Consider the following 24,705-nt stretch of genomic DNA (forward strand, 5'->3'; position numbering starts at 1 on the left):
AATATTCTTAACATTAATTAATTATTTTGTAGGAAACAGTTGATTGAATCTGACTTTTTAATCTTTGATTAAAAAATTCTTATCTTATTAACTCTCTAATCCAATTAATTTTATTAAATTAAAAAAAAAATCAACAATAACAAACTTATAATTTATTTTCAACAATATTTATTAATCCTATTAATTCATTCTAGGGTTCATAATTGACATTATTTATCCAACAATCCCATAGCATTCCAGTCAATCAGCCGCCTGACGATAACTTTTCTATAAACTTCATTGTTGTAAGCTTTAACATTAAATTCTTCATCAACTTGCTCCATAAGTTCTTCCAGATCCATTGCGTCATCTGATTTTGTGAGAACAAGAGGTAAAATAGTACAAGCTGCTACAAAACCATATGGCTCTGTTTTACGCAATATCTTCTGTAAATCATTCATACTCGGTGGAGATGTTTTACATCCTATTTTTTTCATTGTAGCTGTGAGGACATTTAGGTATTCATTTAGAATGTCATTTTTATGGTTCATTAAAACAGTTTCAGAGAGACTGGTATTGAAAAAATAACTTAGATCCACTCCTGGAGAACCATAAACACACAATTGGAAGTCAACCTGAAATAAAATAACATTTTAATTTATTAACTAGTAGGATAAATAATGAAAACTAATTGTGTTGTGTTTAACTGTTGTAGTTGATGGCAAAGAATAGAGTAATTTTGATTCAGTTACTAGATGGGATAAAATGAAAGAATATATAACGGAAATTTGAAAGAGATGATCCACGTAGAAGTGATGAGATTGATCGAGTAGAGAATATTTAAAATAATAGAAAGTACAATTCGACATAAAAATTCTAGTACCAGCATATTTCAACGAATTTTTTTTTTTATTGCTTCTACCTTTTAACAGCGTATTAATACATCAAATATAATTTGAAAATATTGGCCAAGGTACAACATGGGAGGTCTACACGATCAACTCTCCAGAGGAAAGAATAAAATACCAAATGTTCTAGTTATTGTTATTTTCATTATTATTAATATTATTACTACTGTTTAACTGTAATAAACAATATTAAATAATTATTAACAATAATGATTGATAATTAACAATATTTAATTGTTATTAACAATATTTGAAAAAATTCCTGTACAATTAATAACATCAGCAAAAAGTATAAACCTATATTGAGAATAATTGAAATTTCATAACAAGTTTGAAAACCCAGATTTTATTCATCACCACAAAGATCAAATCAAAAAAAAAAAAAAAGGGGGAAAAAGCTCTTTGAGTACCACGCACGTGCTGTCCCTTGAGAGTTAGCAAACTTTAGGTTGGTTAGGATCATGCAACGTGAATAATGCAATGAACTCGTCCTGGATTCGGTTCCACAGACTCTCAACATTCTATACTACTTTCTCACCCTCAACACCCAGGAAGAAAACCTCTTTTAAACCACCCCTTTCTGTCGTTTTACCTGTCCGCCTCGAACACAAAGTCAGCACTCTCAACTCTTACGACTTCCTAAACACGAGTGTTCAACCGCCCACAGTTCTCTCTCACTTTTCACTTATTCTCTGCCACTTGCTTCATTACCAATTCAATCGTTCCTCCTATTCAAGATACCCAGAACTCGACGATACATTTACACTTGACATTTTTAAAAAAGATCCTCAGTACGTGTTTTTTAAATAAATAAATTACTCAAATAAGTACAGAAGTAGTGACACGATTTTTTTATTCGTCTGATTCGAATTGAAACCAAAAGAGATCGTACCCTTTTATCACAAGGTATCTGAAACTTACTTGAATCTAAAATGATAACTATTTTCACTCCAACACAAAAATAAAAATTTATCTTCAAATTAGAACTCAAATGCCATATTTTAAAACCAGCATCATTCATATGTCTCATCTTTTTTCAGTACATTCAAATCCCGAAATATTTATCTTATCAGATATTTTCGCTTATCATTTTGATTTATTCTGACGTAGCTCGAGGCCAATTTAATAACTAAATGAATTTTATTCCATTTTTATCGAAATATAATAGTGTAATAAAAATTTTTTATGATGAAAAATGCGAATCAATAACTGAACTAGTTGTGAATTTTTTAGCCTTAGGGAATAACAATTTAGAACTTCTCAACTTTAATATTATTAAAATCTATTATTTAAATTCATCAATGATTTTATTTAATTTCATCAACCCCCCTTTTTTCCAACTGATAACAATAGAGTAATACTAAAAAATTCAATCAGTAAAATACTTACGAAAATATGATCTGTGACTTGACCTTTGTCGTTATACTTGAACAGCATATTATTCACCCAGAAGTCACCATGATTAATAACATTAAATTCCGAGTCATCACGCTTTTTAGAATCAGATGCATTTCCATATGCTTTCTCTACAAGTCTGTCTAGTTTTTCGTAATACTCAGGTCCAAGTTCAGGCCATGTTTTGACACAATTTGTTAATGTTCTCATGGAACTTGTGAAGAACTTTGCCATGTCTGGAGGATTGTCAGAGTTGAAGATACCTTTGTTGTACACATCTTTGTACTGAGGTTTCTGTAATAGAAAATAATCTAAAAACATTTAACTTTAAATACTGCTTGCCACCATTTAGAAAAAATTCATTTACATTTACTTCATGCTTAGCTAACTCAGACATTGATGTCTCACATCTCATTACTGATCAACTTAGAGTAACAGTTTATTGATTGAATTCATAATCACTACTACCTTAACATATGAAGTCAATATTACATTTGAAACATGCAAAATGGAATATAGATTGAGTCAAGTACAAACCTTCTCACAAACTGCTACAGAGCTGGCATGAAACTTGGCTAATCCACGTATAGCAAGCATACAATGATCAAGATCAAGACCAGCCATACGATTAGCCATTCTGAAGCCCAATGGAGCTAAATCTTCAATGACTAGCAAAGGTGGATTTGCTTCTTGCTTGTAGTAACAATCACCTCCAAGTTTCGTATCTTTTAGGATTAATTGCATCTCTCGAAGTGTCGTCGTCATCATTTTGATTTCTACTTCAAACAATCCGGCCTTTTCGACCTTCATTTTGATTAGCAAAAAAATTTATTTAGTAACATAAGGATATTTTTCCAATACATAACATTTTATTATTAATATTATAAAAAATAATTAATAATTATGCAGGATAGAAAATTTGGACTAAAATTTTCATCAAGTATATTTTTAAAATAAAAAATATCCTTAAATTTAAAATTTAAATATGGTAGAAAATTTAACTCGTGACATTCATAGGAAGAGTATTTTATGAATTTTAATGTATTACATCAAATGCTAAAAAGTTTTTTCTCGTTGACTGATGTTATTTAATGTCTTCAAATAATTAGTATTATATATTTAATAATAATTAAATAATTATAGACATCAATAATATATGTAAATAAGATACAAATAAATCATTAATGATGACATCAATTTGTTTTTTCATCAAAATTATAAAAAGTAAAGGGGATTTTAATTATAACAATTACATTAATTACTTCCAATGAGTGAACACCAAAAATCTAAAGTAATCGATAAGTAATAATATGACTTCTGCAATTTTTCCAGCAACAATTATGTAATATAAAAATTAATATGACAGCAGTCAGAAAAAAATTAAAGCAAAAAAAAAAATCTGACAGAATGTAAAATTCAAAATAATTTTATTCAAATTTTCACTCATTTCTCTAGGTTTTTAAGTGTAATTAAAATAATCTATTCATTCATTTACATTTATCACATGTATGTACACAAAAAGAATACTAAACAGGAAGAGATGACTTACAATTTCTTTATGTGGTCCTTCATTTGTCGGTGCAACTTTAATAATAATTGATTTCTTTTCCGTTACTTCTTTAATACTTTGACTTCGACGAAATTCCACATATGCACGATGCATATCGCTGGTATAATTATCGCCTTTATTTGTTGCTGGTTTTATAGAACAATCAATTACACAAATGGAATCGTCATTCTCTGAACGTCGAAGTACATTCTCAATGAATTGAGGTGACAGCCACGGCGTTGCCATATTCGTTTCAATACCAATTTATCAATAATATCTCGAAAATTCTTTTTTCTCCAATACTATCAGCAGACTTGTTCACAATCTAACACTCACGTGCAAAAATTTCTTTCCACTAGACACTTAAATAAACGAGTTTATTGCAAATACCATTGACAGTCAGTGTTATTTTTATTGATTGAAAAAAAACACTGCAAATAATTTATTGAATAATTCCTCAACACTTTTTTTTTATTAGCAAAAAAAAAAATGAAGTAATAAAAATTGCACGATTATAGAAAGACGGAAACAATACAATTAATTATAAAAGCTGCTGCAGCCTGGTTTATTTATACTGAACGTGGTAATTCCTCTCGACCAATTGCTGCGTTTGGATATACAGCTGCGTGTGTTATGGCAGTCAGTAATCGTAATGTTTCATGTGCAATAATTGACTCAATCACAAACGCCAGTGCTAAGATATCTGCATAGTCATTTAACTACATACTTATGCCATCTTATGTATCAGCTCTTTGTCTATTGATGATCATAAAGGGTATTTCATAACAGGATAATTGTATGAAAGGATGCTATTTTAACGAATTTTCATTTTTACGGTTTTTATCTCATTGATGACACGAGTCTCACTTGCACTTATATATTTTTCTATTGCCTGTAATTAGTACTGAATAATTATAATGAATGATTAGTATTTTTTTTTTTTCAAACACAAAACTTCTTATGTTGTGATCTTTCTGTCTGCTGTACTGATAATTTATTTTTCTAGTTATCGGTAATAAATCAAGTTCATGATTGCGAGTAAGTTTTGTTGAGAAGGAATAAATATTAGTTCGTATTGATATTATTGGTAATTTATAAATAAATTATTTTGTGGAATAAAGAATATTATTGAGAACTGAATACCCGATATTTTTCATAAAGTTATCAAACAAAAATAAAAATTATTGTTTAGTGATAATTTTTATCGTAGATTTAAATAGAATAGATGATTCTACTATTTCTGAACAAGTGCTGATAATTGTAATCAATATTTTATCTATCTATAATTATTATATTACAATTTTTTATTACAAACTATTATCACATTTCTCCTTATCAATTATTTCATATTAATATGCAATAAAATTGTTTTTTTTTGTTATCAAATTTACTCTTATCAAGTTTTTATTAATCATCACTCACTGTCAGGAGGAAAGATGTTTTAATGATCTAATGTGATGCAATTGATGAATTATCAATAAATAAAACAAAAAAAAATACTGCAATAAATGTGAATAAATAATTTCCAGGATATTTACAAATTTCAATTTTTATTGTAAATAATAATAGTGACCTTTATTTCATTCACTGAGTGTCTTTTATTGCACTTAACGTCTGTCTTGATTATAGCCTCCAATCATCTCAATTTCTAGGTCAATTTTTTAGATCATATAAGTTCCGTTATTGTGAAGGTCAATTGCAATAAAATTGCAAGTATTTTTATTTTCATCAAAAATTATGAACAATTGGTAAATTAATAGTATTATCAATACTATTTCTTGACAATAACCAATTATTTATTATTCTTATAATTGTATTGAGGAGAGAGGGGGGAAGGTTAATTCAGAGGAAAAAAAAACAGATTTTCAATATTTTTTTTAAACAATATAGCTAATGATGATTTATTTAATTAGTTTTAATATAATAATACATCATTTGATCAAAATTTTTCCTAATTTTCATTGCAAAAGACTGATCAATAAGTCATTGGCAGAAAATTTCTGCAGATGCCTCGAAAAATAATTACTGCCAATCGTAGTGTTTTATTTTAATGCACTTAATAAGTTTAAATATGACATCATCGATTTAGTGTTGTGTAGTCACGTTTTGAATACGTCCAAGTGTATTTACGTGATTACAATGTTAAACAAATGGGTGACATCATTTTAAAATACTTTAAGTGTGTTGAAATAAAACACTTCTAAAGTTATAGTTTGCAGTGCTGTCCCTCAAAATCTAATACACTGATTCTTTCGAATTTTTCTACACTATTTTTACACGTAAATCACCAAGTAATGCTGTAGAGTTTTTTTGTCATTTTATAACAACAAATTAACTGATTTTTTTTAAAGCAAAATTCACGTTTTCAGCTTCCACGTGTACTAAAAATGAAGAAAAATCTCCAAGTCATTTCCTCTTATTGAACTCATCAGTAGATCAGTAGATATGATATCAAAGTTGAGTTTACTTTATTGTCTCCCGGCAATATATTTGCTAAAACTATTTCAAACTAACTAAATTAGTGGTCTTTGTTTGAGATGACTTTGATATTTAAAATAAAAATAAGTCATAAAATTTTTCAACATTTTCAAGTAGAAATTCATTCCAAGCATTTGCTAAATTACTGTAAGAAATTACCGTCAATTAAGAGACGAAATGACTTGCGATGAAGGAAGACATGGAAGCGCTTAATGACAGCATTTAAACTTTATTGCAATGATGATAAAATTTTTTTTTTCAATATCTCATGATGACACGAATCTGTCGGGAATCTTTTTATGTCATTTATAGCAACAAAGTTGCTAAATAATAATTCATCTTAAATCTAGAAAATCCATTCATTTCTTTCAATATTTCATTTTCATAAGGAAGTGTTGAAAAAAAATTGTTTTTATTTATCATTTACTTTCAATGATTAATGAATATGTTAGGAAAATGATCAATAAATAAGAGAATTTATATAAATCATTGATTTAATTATGATTAATATGCAAATGAAATGTAAAAATATGTATTGATTAGGAATTCAACAATAAAAATTCATTAATATATTCATTGAAAAATATGTAGTGAAAAATATTCTTATGCCTGGGGAATTAATTTAATTAGATTTATAAAAAAAAAAAGATACAGGATTTCGAAAGTTAATCAAAATTCAATTACTGTTAATCAATTATTTCTTATGATCTAATAATTACTGTTTCTCATGTACTAATTATATTAATTTAACCCACATCCGGTTTGATATTATTACTAAAATATCTTAATAATTAATAACAATTTTTTCATATCGCCATCATTTTATGTAGTCCTTGAATTCATATAGCAATTTTTCCATGAATTTTTTTGAACCGGTTTTTTTTTTTTCTCTTCGTTAACCTGAATGACGCCATTAATGATTTCTATAAAGAGTAGTAGGACTTTGGATGCGGTTAAAACTGTTCAAAGGACAGGCACTTAATAATATAGAAAATGTTTGCCTTTCCTACGACAAATTGCTGTGATCTTGAGATGCTAAAATGAAATAAAATACTTCAATTTTTTTTTTTTTATTTATAAAATTAATTATTCTTTTTTTCTCTTTCCTCGGCATGATATTCTCTTAAATTAGTTTCATTATTTTGTGGCTAATTTATTTGTGGGAAGAATCGATAACCGTGCAATTATCAATTACGTAAATTGTTCAATAAAGAGTATAAATAGTTTGATAACTCGTATAAGTGGACTAATGTCTGGAGATAACATTGAGATAAGTCGTTTTCAGCAATCTTTATCGACAATAAAATATTGTTTATAAAAAAGAATATATTTAAGTGATAAGCTTAAATTTATGGTTAATGAATTAAATCCTAATGTCTTATGTTCTTTAATAAATATGAAGGTTAAGCGAAATTTGCATCAAATTATTCTATGCGTCATAAGTTGTGATGTAACTTACTCACTGATCAAGTAGTAGTAGTGTGGGTTTTATTCATCATTAAGGAGTTTAGTTATATACTTTGTTTCAGGTAGTGATAAAAACCAATCATAAATAAGTTAATGAAGATTTCTTAACCAATTATCTTACAATTAGTAACTTCATTAAATAAATGATAATTAAAAAACAAAAAAAATGGCGAAAATTTTTTTTTTCTTATATTATTGGATTAAATGATATAAATAAAATTGTTATTTTTCAAGTTGGATTCAGAAAATGATTTTTTTATCTGATTGATTCAGGAAAATGCATGAAATCAGAAAATTGTGAGACCCATTTTGCAAAAACGGTGCTAAAAAATTATTAGAACTTTTGTACAGAATGTTTAGGGTCATGAAGAAACAAATTTTGATTTTTTATCAAGAAAAAAATACAGTAACTTAAAATATGATATAATTACCCATTTAAATAAATAAATTAGAGCTAGAAATAAAAAAATGGGGGTTTTTTAATTGTTTGTTTATTTATCTAAGTCATGAAATGAAATATAAGAAGCTGATCTGATGAATGATTTTATTTGTCAAAACTAAACTCTAAAAATTGATAGTTGAGTCCCATAGTTGGATTTAAAATTCTATGTTGATTTATCATTTGACAAAAAATAGTTAAGTCCTTTTCGAAATATTAATAGTAAATGCAACTAAATATTTCTCTCAGTTATTTTTAAATTATTTATTTAAATCTCAGTTGTAAACAATTCAAAAAATGATTAATTTCAATATTTTTTTATTAAAGTTGTGTTTTTTTTTTATGTATATAACAAAAAAAAACTAAGATCTGATAACGAGAAGATTTTGTACTAATAATTATTCGAAAAAACTCATGTTTTACCATCAAATGTGATACAACTATTAACAATCCTAAATGTCATTATTTTTAATATTTTTTTTTTATGAAAACGCTATCAAATGAAACATTTTGAGACCAGAATCCTGAAAATTAATCTATTTTTCGATTTTTCATAGCCAAAAAACCGGATGACCGTGAAAATATGCAAATACCAAATATTTTATCAGCAATTAAAAGTTAAAAGTCAGTTTGTATTTACTATGACAATAAAATAAATTGATGAGTTACATATAATTCGCAAGCCACTTTATTTTCCATTACCTTTTCTCTTTCGTATTATTTTGACAATGACTTAAGGCGATTGTGAAGTTCACAAAGCTTTTTCTTCCACTTTCTATCGGGGTATAAAAATAACCAATCAGATATACATTCTAAAATAAATCCCTTAACTTTCTAGTTTGCCGTAGGAGAATTCGGTTTTATCCCTCCAAAAAGGCATAGACTATGACAAGGGGTTTGGGTAAAAGCGCTTGCGGTTGCGCGCCCTCTTGTTCTGAGGAAAATGGAAAAAGGGAATCAGGAACTGGCCTTGAGTGCTTGAAAATGTAAAGGGATGAAGATGTACATAGGAATATACGTATGAGGTATAAAAAAAAAACAATAGCGTACAAGGGTGGTCAACCGCAGTACACGTCACTCGATGTGATACTACCCTCTTCAACCCTTAACTCTATCTTTCTAAACCCCATGATACATATACATCCAACCTCAATCCTGTGGTTGTGGAAAGTGGCACAAGCTAATTACTCACACCTAGAATTTTATTTTTAGGTTATACAGACGAGTATAATTAATAAACTGGAAAAATAAAATTCGTAAAAGCATTTTGTTGAAACTTTTTGATCAAATATCCAACAAAAATGTCCTCAAAAAAGATTCTCATCAATTCATTATTTTTCCATTCATTCTTTCTAATATCAATTTAAAATTAATATTTATTGGCGAATAAAAATAAAAATGATGTCATACTGTAAATTATCAAATATTTATCTTACATATATCCTAGGAGAAAATGTGATATTTCATTTTTAGCGATCACTCTGAAGTCAATTCGATAAAAATGTTTGATTCATCCTGTTCGCAAGGAAACTGTAGTTATTTTTCTCTACATGTACTCGACTTGGATGAAAAATGTTAGGTAATTCATTAAAAACAAAAATCATTACTGTGTGAATATTTTAAAATGAAAAAAATATTCATAGTCTTGGAAAAATGGCTATTTTTCAGGCCCACAACGGACCCAATTTAAGACAAAATTATCTTTAAGCCTACAAGATGCTTAATATAAGGTCAAAAATATTTTATAGGCCCACAAAAGATCCCATTAGAACTCGAAAATATTTTCTGGGCCTCTAAGATGCCTAATATAAGGCCCAAAAATATTTTACAGGTCCAGAAAAGGTCCAATTTAAGACAAAATTATCTTTTAAGCCTACAAGATGCTTAATATAAGGTCAAAAATATTTTATAGGCCCACGAAAGGTCCAATTTAAACTCGAAAATATTTGTTGGGCCTCTAAGATGCCTAATATAAGGCCCAAAAATATTTTACAGGTCCATAAAGGGTCCAATTTAAGCTCAAAAATATTTTTGAAACCTAAAAAAAAAATTAGAAAAATTTATTATCATCATTGTCGAATATGATCTTTAAAAATGGACTTAAATTGGGCCTAGAAAATCTTTTTGAGCTTAAATTGGATGCCTTATAAATTTAGGTATGTATTGGGCCTGTTTTGGGCATCAAAAGTATTTTTAAATTAAGATTGGACTTCAATCGGGTCTGTATCGGTTCATTTTTTTGCATTTTAAGCCTCCTTTGGGTCCATTAAGTACTCGGGATTGCATTAACGTACTGTAGCTATTAGCACATAAGCATATTCATGAATTATAAAAAGATAAATTGATAAATACGTAGCAAAATATGACAAAAAACATTCAATCACTAAAGCTGCTTTTCACTGCATAAGTCTTTTATCAGATCAGTTATTTGTCTATGTATAAAAACTCCATTCAAATATTAACACATTTAATTACAAATCAATACATACATATACGTAATATTTTAATTGAAAAAAAAATTATGGAATATTTTTAATTAAAAAACTTTACCTCTCCTGTAAAGCCATAATCCTGATGAAATTGATGTGGACTTTGGATAAAAACATCTTGGTAAATAATCCGAGATTATATTCTTCAGTAAATTTAGTAAAAAGTTTTTATAAAAATAAGCTGAGGTACTATGTTGATACTTACATCAGTAAAACTCTCAAGTATTGACAAAATGCATAAGAAATAGTCACTTTATTTGATGAAGTGTCTCCTTAGGCGTGAGTAAAACGACATTATCCAAGTCTATCTAATCATGATGGCAACTCTATATCTATTTACTGCTTATACGCCAATGTAATTCTTCTCACATGCGATACGTCGTGTGACATACATACATATATAATGGAATTGTCGAAAACGAGAGTCGAATAGGAAGTGAATTTGTGCAAAGTACTTGGTGAGCCGACGAGAGGATTCATCACAACGAGTTGGAGAATACCAAAAGGATGAACGCATACCATCACGACAAGTTAGAACTTAACGACTGCATTCAAACTTGAGTACTTACTTCAATCGTCTACACTTTCAAATGATTTCCAAGCTTTTTGCTGAAATAATGAAAACTTTATCTTCGGCTTTCACTTCGTCATGTGATAGAAAACTGTTCAATTCAATTATCGAGTTGAAAGAAATATTTTCGTTCTCTCTATTTAACATCAACTGGTATGAATATTATTATAAGTGTAGATATTCATTTTTGAATGAGTAATTGATGGTATTAATTTCTTTTTTTAATTCATTTATTACTCATAGAGTTTTAAACTCATCAAAATCTCCTGAAATGGAAAAAAAATGTTTACCTAATTAATGTAATTAATATATGATAATGATAAAAAAATCATTAATAGTTAAATTAAATGACTTATTAGTCCTAAACAAGGTTATGTTGTGTCAATAATGTCGTTGAAATTTTAAGAAATTTTATTTTACAATTTTATGATAATTATGAAATCTGGATGATAACATTTTTGATTAATTATTGAAAGTGAGGTTATGTATTCTAAATCTTCATGTTAATATCCAATTCGAATTTGTAGAGTACTGTTGTGTACCAATATTATAATAATAATAATAATATTAATAATGAAATTAATAATAAGTAGAACATATGGGAGGGAAAGGGAGGGTGAAGTGGAACACGAGGCAAAATGAAAAGCTCGAAAAAATGTACTAATTTATTAAAATAGCTTTATAAACGCTTATTGCACTTTTTGTACATCAATTTTTCAATTTATTAATGCATTCAAAATTATTAGACTACTTTTTTTTTATATTTACCGACTGTCAATAAGTAACATTTTTTTTTCTTACCAAAAAATCAAAATTTTCAATTGTCATAATTGAATATTTTTTAAAAATTGACTTAGTAACATTTTATAAATTCAGTCTTGATGATTACTTGAAATAATCAAAAAATAATTTACTGAAAAATTGCATTTTTATTCTGCTCGAGTATTTTGAATATAATTACCTGAGTATTGATTTCTTCTGATGTTTTATTTTTTTTCTAAGATGCATTGTGTCTCAGAAAGTACGAATTAATCCAACGTCACTTGTACTTAAACTCATCATGGTTTTGAACCAAATATCAAATACATTTTTCCACCAACATTTTGTTGAATTCAATAAAAAATTTATCGTGTAAATTTCAAATTCTTTTTATTAATGAAATAAACATTTTTTTGTATAGTGAATATTTTTTTTTCTCAGTGTAATTATATTTTAATGGAAATCTTTTCTTGCTCATTATTTATCACTTTATGTAAAATAAATTCAAGGAGTTCCTCATTTATTATCAACTCTCGTAGCTTTGAAAAATTGTTTATTAAAATTCTAACGTTGAAGCATAAGAAGAATTAATGTCAAACAATGAAAAATAATGAATTCTTTTTTTTTTTTTAATTAAATAAGTTGTTAGTAGATTTTGATAAAAAGATTGAAAAGCGAATTTAGCATCGATTAACAGGAAGGATTCAAGTGCAATCGTGAACGTGAGTATTGAACAATAGCACTTACGAGAAAATAAAAAGGACGATCAGATTCCCAACTGTCCCTTTTCTCTTTTTTATTCAATTTTTTTTCATCGTCGTGCTTTTTCTCCGTATCATTTTCGTCGTTCGTTTCTTTTCTTTTATCGTATCATCGGGAATCGGACCAAAATCAAGATCTATCCGTAGTAATTCACTGGATCCAATACTATATGAGTGGAGTGGGAATAGAATTTTCGGGGGATTGCTACACATGATTCCAGAGAATGCTGTAGAGAAGTCGATTGGATTAACTTGATCACAACCTCACGCGAACCATCCACATGATAACGATGCTATCTTTACGGTAGTAACCAATTGATTAAAAATGAAGGAAGTCACTTTTGCGATAAGATTATTATTATTTTTTTATTATTATTCTTGATGAATTACTATACACACTGAAAATATAGTGTATTGAAGATTATTATTAACTTTCTAGTGGAAAATTATTGTAATTTATTAACTAAAAAAAAAAAGACAACCTAGCTGCATTTTGCAATTTATAAATCATGCTATTTATTAATGCAGAATCCAGACATCTTTTGTTAGATTGAGTAAAAGACAGAGGCCAGTGTATGATAAGAAAAAAGAAAATCTTTCTTGAAAATAATATATTATAAGAATGAATGATATTTTATTCGCTAGACACACTTAGGTGTTCGCACAAAACGTAACTGACTCTCATCAGTCACATCAAGTTAATGTGGTTAAATTCTTAGCCATGCACATACACACACGCACACACATTTGACATTGCAATTATGCAAAAATGTAAACAAGTACACAAACGTGAATTTGACTGTATCGAACACCTTTTGAGTAATATTATTATTATTGCATGTTAAAAATATGTGTTTAAAAAAAAACATGATAAAAATGTCATAAAAAAAGATAAAAATATTGTAAAAATTTTGTTTATAACAATTAAACATTGATAGTAATGTTGATGATTATTTAATAGTGTTTATTATACTAAAACAGCAATAATAATAATTATTAAAATAATGATAAATACAATATAAAATATTTTTATTCTTTCCAGTGGGAAGTTTGTCGTGTGGACCTTGCAGATCGCATCCAGACCGATATTTGCAAATTATTATAATATTTGTTTTAACTATAAACCATTTAAGTAAATATTTCTTTGCTATTATTACAATATGATTATTCAACACATCAGATAATAGAATAAGTAAATGGAACAGAGACATCAACAGCATGGATTGTAAATTAATTATATTGATAATTATTGAATATTTTATACAATAAAATAATGTATATAATACATACAAAATTTTTTATTAGTTGGCTCATGCAAATTCAGTATTTGTCTTTCGTGAATTTACTGTTGAAATAGGTTGGATGCAAAGAAAATTTATTTCATTAATATTTGGAGCAAATATAATTATGGGTTGTTGGTGTTTATGAACTCGACAATTAATTAATATTCATCCAAACTCTGTGGCTGCTCGTTACCTTTTTTCATGCTTATATAAAGCTTGTATTTATATATTGAGCTTCAGGGAATATTAGCACCAATGATACTCGTCGTGGATAATGCACATAATTGTAAACATGTAAAAAGAGAAAAGAGATATTATAACAAAACACCACCACACACAAAACCACATCATTTTTGATAGTAAAATTCTACTTCCTATTTCATTGCATGCTATTAAATGGAAATTATTGTTCGATTTGCTCGTATGTGTTTATGTTGAATAAAGTCATATGTTTGGATTATGCAGATATAAATAATTTATTGTGCTTTTTAATGAGTCACATGCTCCATTATCCAAATGTATACCTCGTGATTTCATTTCACTATTTGTTGAGTATGTAATTATTCATCTTTGGTGAAACTCAGCTAATATTATTTTGGTTGCAAAAAATGTCTATAGAATATTGAATTAGTTGTTTTTTAAAATAACAGAGATTTCAAGATTGGTATTTTTTTTTTTTTTTAAAGAATAATCTAAATAAAGAATTCAAAGGCATTTTTTACCTGTTGGAATGCTTGGTCGTAAATTCTTTAAAGATCATCTTTCACCAAGGTATAATCTTTTAAAGAGACAAACTCACTTTGAATCTAGAAAATTCTCCGGTTTCTACACTGTTTCCATTATTAGAGCCCTTAAAAATCCCTATATAAATTTTTACTTTTATTCATAGTATTATTAAACAACAAAATGGTTTTTTTTTTGTTAAAAAAACAAATAATTACACATTGTTTTCTGTATATTATTGATGCAATGTATAAAAAAAATAGAATTAAAAATAATTTTCAGTTCTTTTTAATTTAATAACATATTCAAAATGTAATCATATTTAGTTAAATGGATCTGGTGAACTACAAAAAAAAAAAAAAATGAGAAAATTTTTTTATTCACTTCTCACAGCTTAACTTCCTCAGAGTAAATTTTCAAATGAATTTTTAATGATGATGCAAATAATGAATAGATGATAACGGTTTAGACGTTATAGCTTGAGGGTTTAAAAGCTGTGGAAAATACGAATGAATCTTTATACTTATATGGATTTGAAAATACGTCCATATTTGAATGAAAAGAAGAAAAAAGCATCAGAGATAACGATGAAAATGAAGACGAAAAAAAAAAAAGGTTATAGAAAGAAAGATTTGAATATCCTATTGAAGGATTTTTCTTCTTTAATTGCTCATTGAGATTTTACTTTTGTGGGTACTTTATTCCGCAATGAGGGTAATTTACTATTAATTCATTTTTAAGTATTTCCCCCTTTTTTCTCACTTTCTATTCATTATTCTATTAATTAGTATTTATATAGGAAAATAACTAATCAATGATGATTCATACAAGTATTTTTTTTTTTTTTTTTAGATGGAATATTCTAATATTTATTTTTCTCTGAAGGGTTGAAATTAATATTTTGATGAAAATAAACTGAATGGGTTTCTCTGATAATTTTACATCGTAATTTGAATGTTTATGAATTTATATTGATCAAATGCAAAATTTAAGCATTGAAACCTTTGAAAATACTGTTCGTTAGCTTTCATTTATTTATTTATTTATTTACGACCAATAAACGAAAAGCCTTTCATAGATGTCATTTTAATTTAAAAATGTTTGAATATACATTTTGACTTCAGTATTATCTTTATTTATGTTTATTGTCTGCCGTTAAATATTTTACAATTATTATGTTCATATACACAACTAACAAGTTAAAATATTTTTAAACAATTCTGTATTACCCACACGGAAATCCTATGTATCTATAATGTATCTGGGAGGCAGATGAAATGTATCTAGATAAAAAAGATCCGAGATATTATATTTTTGGGCCGATTTTTTTTTTATATATATCCAAAATATATCTCAGTAAGAAAAAAATATCTTTTGGATATTAGCAGAACATATATTTTTTTCTTGGATTAATATCTAGATAATTTTTGTTCTGTATCTAGACATGTTTTTTTCGTATCTATATGTATCTTTTTATATCTAGATAAATTTGTTTTGTATCCAGATGTGGATATATTGTTTCTCTATCCGAATATATTTTCTTTCTATCTAGATACATTTTATCTATATCGAGATAATTTTTTTCTGTATCTGAATGTGTTTTCTTTGGATCTAGATATATTTTATCTATATCCGGATATGTCTTCTTTCTATCTAGATACATTTTTCTTATCTAAATATATTTCATTCATTTCCCAAATATACAATGGATACATAAAATTTCCATGTAGACAATTTTTAATACATCAAGCTAATGATACTTGAATCAAAATTTCCTTTTTCTAAAAACAAAAACAATTGTAACCATAATAATTTTTAAAGTTTAATCTTAATTTCTCGACGAGTTTTGACTGTGCATCGTTTTCTATTGTTCATTTGTAAATTCTTTTTGCGAAAAATCTTCATAAGAAGAAACAAACTTTTCGTTGGACAGATTAGAACGCTAAGCTCCACACAACTAGACAGAGATCAGAATGAGAAACGTGTAGAAGCGGGTCGAGAAAAAAAAAATAAAAATGTAAAACTCGAGAGACAAAAATTTAATCCAGATCTACGCTGCAATGCACTTCCTAATTAGCTGACAAACTTTGCAATGCAGACACAGGTTTAATGATGCCAGTCCTCATTACATATTTTATGTATATTTTTCTCATTTGATTCAATACACAAAAATATTCGTAAATATTAATAAACTAAAGTTTAAAAATTATTTTGACCGCTATTTATAATTTAATTAAAGATATAAATCTATGATGACTGATTCTGGTGGGAACGTTTCAAAATAATCGATAAGTTTTTTTAATTTAAATAAAAACAATGGAAAAAAAAATATTTATAATAAATACTAGCTTGGAGTATACTAATAAATAGTCTGCAAAAAAGTATACTTTATTTTTAGTTCTTATTTTGGTGTATGTTTAAAAAAAATATTGTGTGAATTTTTCGTCAGAGTTTGTTCTTTGCTTTTTTCATTTTTATTTTCATTTTCATTCCTTTTTTACTGTTTGTAAGCGTACTCAATACTCAGCTTTTGTGTGTGAATCCCTCACTCGTGATGTGAACGTTATATATCCTTTCACATTGCGCTGCAGGCTCAGTTTTAAAGTCGTTTGAGATATATTACTTGAACCGGGTTTCTCGAATATTCACAGCGGCAGAAAAAGCAGAATAGTAAAGAATGGTTTATACTTTACAAAACAAGATGCACAAAGTGTTTATGCGGGAGAGTAAAAAAATTCAATGTTTCTAGAAAAAATGGATCTAAAAGAAAGACTGCGGAAAGAGTACAAAAAAAAAAGAAGAAGAAAAAATAATACTGAAACACGTTGATAGAATGGTAAAAGAATTTTTCACAGATGAAAAACAACGATCATTTCGTTGCTTGTGCTTTTGACTTTTTAACTGTTGGGCAATTGTTTTCGTGAATGAAAGCTCCGGAAGGCAACGAGTCGGAAGTAGTGACAGAGAAGTAAAACGTGAAACAAGGGATAGGAAAGAGTGGTTAGTTACACTGCGTTTTATTGTTTTATTGTTGCTATCACACACTACCAGAAATTTCATTTCAACTTATTTACAATCTTGTTACAAAATTCGATGATACTCTTTACCCTTTTTTGTTTTACTTCGCTAACGAAATTGGACTCCATTTTTAATTTAAATTTATTATTTCCATTTCTGATGGAACAAGTGAATACATGGTTTAGGGGAAGTGAAGGGTTAGACGAGAAAGTGAGGTAAGATGGAGACTGTAACAAAACTGTTGATTCAATGTCGCTAGAAATATTCTTCTAACATTATTTAATAGCATTTAGAACAAGCTTTAGGTAGAGTTCCGATTCGGAAACATCTCCAAAAATATATTAGTTGTGCGGTGTTAGACTAAAATAGTGAACAATTCAATTTAGACTATGTTTGATAAATATAAGTACGATTTGAAACGAAATATATAGCCTGATGAGATAGCTTAACAGCCAGCGCGTGACCCCAGTAAGGTATGCCAGTCTTGCCAGTAAATGAAGTTATCATCCAGTCATGGCTGAGTACAGAACCATTGCCGGATAATAACTTCCAATACTGGCCCAATAGTGGCTCTGTTGTATGTTCCTACTAGGGAACTGGAAGGTCCCAGGTTCGACTCCCGGTCTTGACAAAATATATTTTTCGCTGAGAACCGTCTTGGGATAGCTATGGAGTCATCTATATGTGTTAGGAAATTGGAAAAATAGGAATGTCCTTTAATTCGGACTTCATCCAAATTTTTTAGATACTTTGGTCGAAAGTCTGCCTGTTGTGATTTTGTACATATTCTTTTATTGATGATATTTGTTTAATGAACTTTTCTTAACTCCATATCAGCCTGGTTTGTGACGATTAAATATTCCATATGTCATCTTATCTCAAGGAGTATACTGTCTTGTTCTATTGTCTAGATGGAGCCAGATGGTGAACTTTAGTTCTTTTCTTCCAGGCAATATTTATACAAAAAGTCTTCTATTTTTTTGTTTTGATTTATTAGAAATTAAAAGAAGAATGTCTTATTGTTTTCTTACCAATAGTTTCCACATTATGCAATTAACAATTGAGGGTTTTATTTATGAAATACCTCAAAGTCTTCATCTTACCTCACCTTCTCGTACTAATTCAATTCCTGTAACATCTTGGTGACGATTAACATGTGTGTAATATGAGCTTGCAATTAGCATTGAATTCAGAGACATTTTGCTTTTGATTTTCACTGTCTATAGTAATGTGTTCCGCATCTGTAGTTGAGTTGCTCATTCTGATTGAGATTGTGGGTGGAATCTCTTACCTATCTGCCATAGAATGATATCGGGATTACGTCTCTAGCTTATTCGGAAATGCATTGGTCTGGACTCAACCGAGTTTAATGAGGTTCTGTCGATGTATTCCATGTACGGTTTTCAAAGAGAGATTCAAGTTCTGTGCGGTTATTTCAAGTGAGTTAGACGAAATTACGTGAATTTGACTTACCATGTTTTGGAGAAGTTAATCATCCATGAATTTTGACATTGTTATGCTTTTATTCTTCAATCAATTATTCTGAATAAAATTTCAAATATTTCTCTACAACAATTGTTTCTTAAACAAATTGTAAATACTTAGCTGAATGCTTATTTCATTATCAAGAGTGCTAGCTCTGATGTTGATTCCAACTTAGATACATGACTACTCTTAGCCATTTAGATTACTTTCCAACTGGAGATTCATCCTTTATTGAAAAATATGTTCTGTCAGTAAGATAGGAATAAAGCTTAGATTTATTCATAAAAATATTTATTTCAAGAACAAATAGCGCTTTTATTTATTATCGAGTTCTATAAAATGCAAGAAATAACAAATCTGTGCACTTCCAATAATTTTGTGCTTTGTCTTGACTTCAAGGATGCTCAGAAAACCCAATAGGATAAGAGCAGAAAAGATCCCTGGGGAGATGTTTAATGCAAACTCATCGATTCGCATTTCACTCCCTGCCGCCTTCAACATTTTTCTTCCAGTCTGAAGAGGTAGAAAGCTTGCAGCCGGAAGATTCTATGAGTGATGAAAGCTCATAAACTTCTAACATGTAGAGGTCATATTTCGGTTTGTCTGATCATATTTGTCTTTTTCTATTTAACGCTTGATTTTAACCATTTCTTCCCATTTTTTTTTTCGGGTCAACGTTTTTTCATACAAACGTGTATTGGCTTGATGATGTTGGTGAGTTGATGCGGATTCTTTGCTAGTTCGAAAGCACAAACTCTTGATTAGACGCATAATTTTGTGCTATCATCTAACGTTATTCTTTTTTTTTCCCTCCTCTTCAGCCATTTTTTTCCTCAGTAGTTTTCCCGTTCCTATAAACCGTGAAATGAAACATCTCCAGGGAATGAGGATAAAAAAGCGTTTACTCCTGAGAGAGAAACCTCTGGAATAGAGAATCGAGAAAAGCTCCAACTTTTTCGTTGCTCTCTTTTGCTTTTACGTCGATTCATGACTGGCCATTATTTTCAAACGAGAGATCTCATGTGGTTATCTTTGGATCATAGCGTTCGCTCAGGTGCACATTCGATTTTTATTTTTTACTTTACGGTCTTTCTTCTACAGGAAGTTCTTTTCGATAGAACTGTAAAGATAAAAATATTAGTAGACTAAATATGTTGGTAAAATGACTTGGTAGAACCTGTTATGTGTTTTTAGGATTCAGAAGACTGTAAAGTTGTGCATGCGTCGAGTGTTGGTCTTAGTTAATAACTTGGTTAGCTATACAATTTTGATTGGTACTCCTTTGAATATGTTTAAAGTTGTTCCCAAGCCAAATAGATTCTAGGGGAAAAGTTTATCGCTAATTTTGTGTATTAAGAGGCATTACATTTGTTGTTTATGTTGAGTAACTATTTTTTTCTTCCCAGTGAGAAGTTATTTATTTAGCTATATCGCAATAAGTCGAATTTTGTTGTAAATGTGGATTCCACGCGCAGGATCCTAATCATATCTTATGGTATTGTCCGTTATACAATAAAGAGAGGGAAATACTCTTGAATAAATTTAAAAAAAAAAAATGAGTGTATACACGCAGAGAAATGTATAGTAAAATTTTTAAGATAAAATTGGAGTAAAAATTACTATGCAGTTTAGTAATTTTTACAATGTGCACAGTAATTTTTATAATATGTATAGTAATTTTTACCCTCACCCTGCAGTGTCACCAAATTACCATAAAATTCAGGGTAATTTTTACTATACATTTCTCTGCGTGTATGAGGATATCTCAAAATTCTTTAAAAAACCCCATATTCCTGATTGCGTATTAATATGCCAATTTTTTCGAAAAAATGGGAATTGCAATTTAAGTCTAAGTTTTGAAACGTGTGCAAATTTTGTTATAAATCTTAATTAATAATAGTTTGTAAAGGTTATATATACTTTTTGTCTATTAAACATTGTATAAATTATCTCAATTTTGTAATTTAATATTTGTTATGATTTTTTCTGATGTACGGCTAGATAACTCTCCCTAAAGAGAAGTTGTATGCCTTATACTATAATAAAAAATAAAAAAAGTCGAATTTTGTGAGTTCCGGATTTTGACACATCTCCACGTTTCAAAGTCCCTAGAGTCGGATACAACAGTTTTTAAGTGGATGTCTGTGTGCATGTGTATGTACGTACGTGCGATCGGAATTATTTTTCGTCCTGATTTGGAACTGATTGCATTCGATCCATAATTAGCAATTTATAAATTATTATTTGTCATTAACAATATTAATTAAATATTGTTAACAACAAATGATTATTGTTAATAATTATTTAATATTGTTTAATAACAATAAAACAGTGATAGTAATAATAATAATTAAAATAATGATAAATAGAATATACAGTATTTTCATTCTTTCCACTGAGAAGTTAGTCATGTGGATCTCGCGGGTCGCACCTAGACCACTTTTTCGTCATGGATTTAATAATTTTTTTTTACTCCCCTCGTAGACCAGTCTTTTTTTTAGACTTTAAATAAACTTGGGATAGAGAAAGGTGCAATACTATTTAAATTCCAGGAAAGAAGACTTTCAGAAAATTAAGATGAGACTTTCAGTAATCGGTTTAGTGCAAATGTTTTGTTCTTATTCTGCTCATGAGGAGTAAAAAGGGATGTAAAAAATTGAACAATTTTGTTTCTATCTTATGCTTCTGAATTTCTTCATCTCTTGATAGCAATAAATATCAAAATGTTATTTAGAAAAAAAAAAAAATAAATAAAATTGTTAAAACTAATTGGAAAAACTTAGTTCAACGGTTAATGATATTTGAAGCATCTTCCATTGGATTTAATCCATCCAATAAATTCTCAATTATATATAAATATTGACAAACCATACTATCGTGAAGAAAAGAGCAAATAGTTGAATGTCTCGGGATCAAGAGCCGGAAATAAATAAATAACAAATAACCTTGTCTGAAGAAGAAGAAACAAATTTTCGTTGGTTAGCAAATAAAAATAATGTATCTATTTCTTTCCTTTTCTTTCATTTTGTCTCTAGATTTCCAGCCTTTCAATGACTAACTTCCAGTCAAGTGGCTGTAGAATCAGATGGCTGTAAATCGTCGTCGGAGAAACAAGCGGATGAAAGAGAATCCTTTTCTTTCTTTTCCTCTTCTTCTGGACTTCAGTAAAACACGACAGCCTCAGTACTTTATCTTTTTTTTTTTGTTATGTTTTTATTTTTTTTATGTTGGTCGTACTTTACACGCTACTCGATACCACTTCCGTTCTTATTACTTCGAGGAAGAGAAATGCCATGACTGTAAAAGTAAAAGAGCAAAATGAAAAATGATTGCTGATGTTACACAACCTATTGGATTTTCCTTCTAGATCGTCGATCAAAAATTCCCGAGTTTGTAATACCGATTTATGTATTTGCGTTTTCTCTCGATATATAGTGGATTGCTCTTAGAAAATATGTAGACGTGTGTTACTTCGTGTAATTGCTGCTGCTCATAGTTTTTATTTATCTTTCTTTTGTGTCTGTGGGAATTGTAGGATTCTGCTATTGCTTAATACTTCATTAGGGAGATAATGTTTCTTCAAGCCGTGTTGATTGAATTCACTTTATTAACGAAAATTAACAAATAAGTTTTGCAAAGTTAGAACAACAAGTTTTCTAAGTTGAATGTGGCATCAATACAGTTATGGGGCACGACATGTACTAGCTCTATAGATATTATTCAAAGATTTCAATCAAAAGCACTTAAAGTTTTAGTTAACTGCACCTCGGTTTATATCAAACAATACTATCCATAACGATCTAGCAATGAAGAAAGTCAAACAGGAAATCATGGAATTTAGCACCAGATACATTGGCAGACGTGGGTACCACCCCAATAAATTAGTATCATCTATACTAGTATAGAGATAGAGAAAGAAGTAAGAAATATTTTGAAAATGAAGCACTTAAATATTATTCCACAAAGAAAATTCTCTACATTCTTTGTTATGACATAAAAAATTAAATAAATCACTTACAATTGGATAAAATTTATTTTGTAATAATACAATAATGATAGCAGCTGAATCAAAATTTGGAATTTTTCTAGATTTTCATTATACAAACTTTTGATAATAAATCAAATTCCAAGTTTATTAAATCATTAAAATAACATGTACCATAGTGTCTCGGATATCCGCTAATATCTGGAGAAAATTTCAAATAATTTTCTATTTTAGCAATTAAAATCAATGAACCTTCACAAAGCTCTTTCAATTTATCAAATCGAATAGTGAAAATAGAAATGACTGTTCAATAAATAGATAGAAATTTAAAACCATGAAACACAATACAGTAAAACTGTGATAAAGTTACAAAAAGCATACTCATTTATTGTAAATATTTGTGAAATAAATAAATAATGATCAGGTTGGATATGAAATAATGAAAACAAAGAAAATTAAATAAATTATGAAATAAGAGAGAAAGGAGGGAAGAATATGTACACGGAGAAAAAATTCCAATAAAAATTACCGTGCTCAGCACAACAATCCACGCGCAAATGTCAATTCCCTAAAAAATTAAGACAACCTTCAAAGAAAAATTAGTAATCCTTTTAAAATTTTTATTATAGATTCAATATTTATTAAGAAGAGTAAAAGTAAAAATTCTTATGCAGCACGGTAATATTCGATAAATATTAATTTTTATTCAAACTTTAAACAAAAATTAGTAAGTGACTAGAAAAAAATGAGAATCTGTATATAATTTATTATGATCCGTGTGGTAGGAAAAATTCGGGTGCTCTCCTATAATTTTTTCTATTCTCGAGAGTTTCCGTGCTGGGTCGGGAATCTTCGAATTATCGGTCCAACACAATCTTTCTTTGTATTGTAAGACCGTTCACACAATCAAAAATATAAGCCGTAAAACGTACAATTTAAGACGTACGCGTGCATACTAACATCATAATAAGTTAAAAATTGGTTTGTACGCATGCGTACATCTTACGGCTTTTGTTTTTGATTGTGTGAACACCCTCAGTGCTATAGTTACTTTTTCCATATTGTAAACAAAGATGACATTCATATTTTTCGTTACGATTCAATATTGGCGGCAACACGTTATATCTTAACAATTTATGATAAGCTTAAACGGATTGACGCGGTGGACTCATGGGTAAGCGTCAGCTTGACACACGATGGGTCGCGGGTTCGAGTCCCGGCCGAGACAAAAGTCATTTATATGATTTTTCTCGGGCCACCGTGAGCGGGAGAGGAAGATCTCTTCGGAGAGCCGGGTGGTTGTATCGACGACACAGGTTTTCTGCGTAAGATCCCGATCGTAGGGATAGGGGGGGGGGCAGTATTGTAAAACGTGTGCCGTATTTCATTCCAACGAATTAATTAGTTAAGAAAGTT

At 28.7% G+C, this 24,705-nt stretch overlaps 2 protein-coding genes across 3 annotated transcripts in view; one reads left to right on the top strand and one right to left on the bottom strand.

The window, feature by feature from the left end:
- LOC118069360 (uncharacterized) overlaps window positions 1–24,705 on the top strand; it is a 176,031-nt gene that overhangs the window by 130,457 nt on the left and 20,869 nt on the right. The window lies entirely within an intron of this gene.
- On the bottom strand, window positions 88–4,477 carry LOC118069355 (uncharacterized). Of its 2 annotated transcripts, none has more exons than XM_035087410.1 (4): window positions 3,832–4,477; window positions 2,820–3,077; window positions 2,277–2,576; window positions 88–614 (listed from the first exon to the last, which is right to left on the bottom strand). In XM_035087410.1, exons 1-4 carry the CDS (start codon window positions 4,075–4,077, stop codon window positions 210–212), a joined length of 1,209 nt encoding a protein of 402 aa, XP_034943301.1. In that variant the 5' UTR covers window positions 4,078–4,477; the 3' UTR covers window positions 88–209. The 2 variants fall into 2 exon arrangements, with proteins under 2 accessions (XP_034943301.1, XP_034943300.1); XM_035087409.1 differs by having other exon boundaries at window positions 2,820–3,086; window positions 3,832–4,476.

This window comes from Chelonus insularis, unplaced genomic scaffold, assembly GCF_013357705.1.
Source record: "Chelonus insularis isolate UGA/USDA-ARS -01 unplaced genomic scaffold, ASM1335770v1 contig_408_pilon, whole genome shotgun sequence".
Lineage (NCBI taxonomy): Eukaryota > Metazoa > Arthropoda > Insecta > Hymenoptera > Braconidae > Chelonus > Chelonus insularis.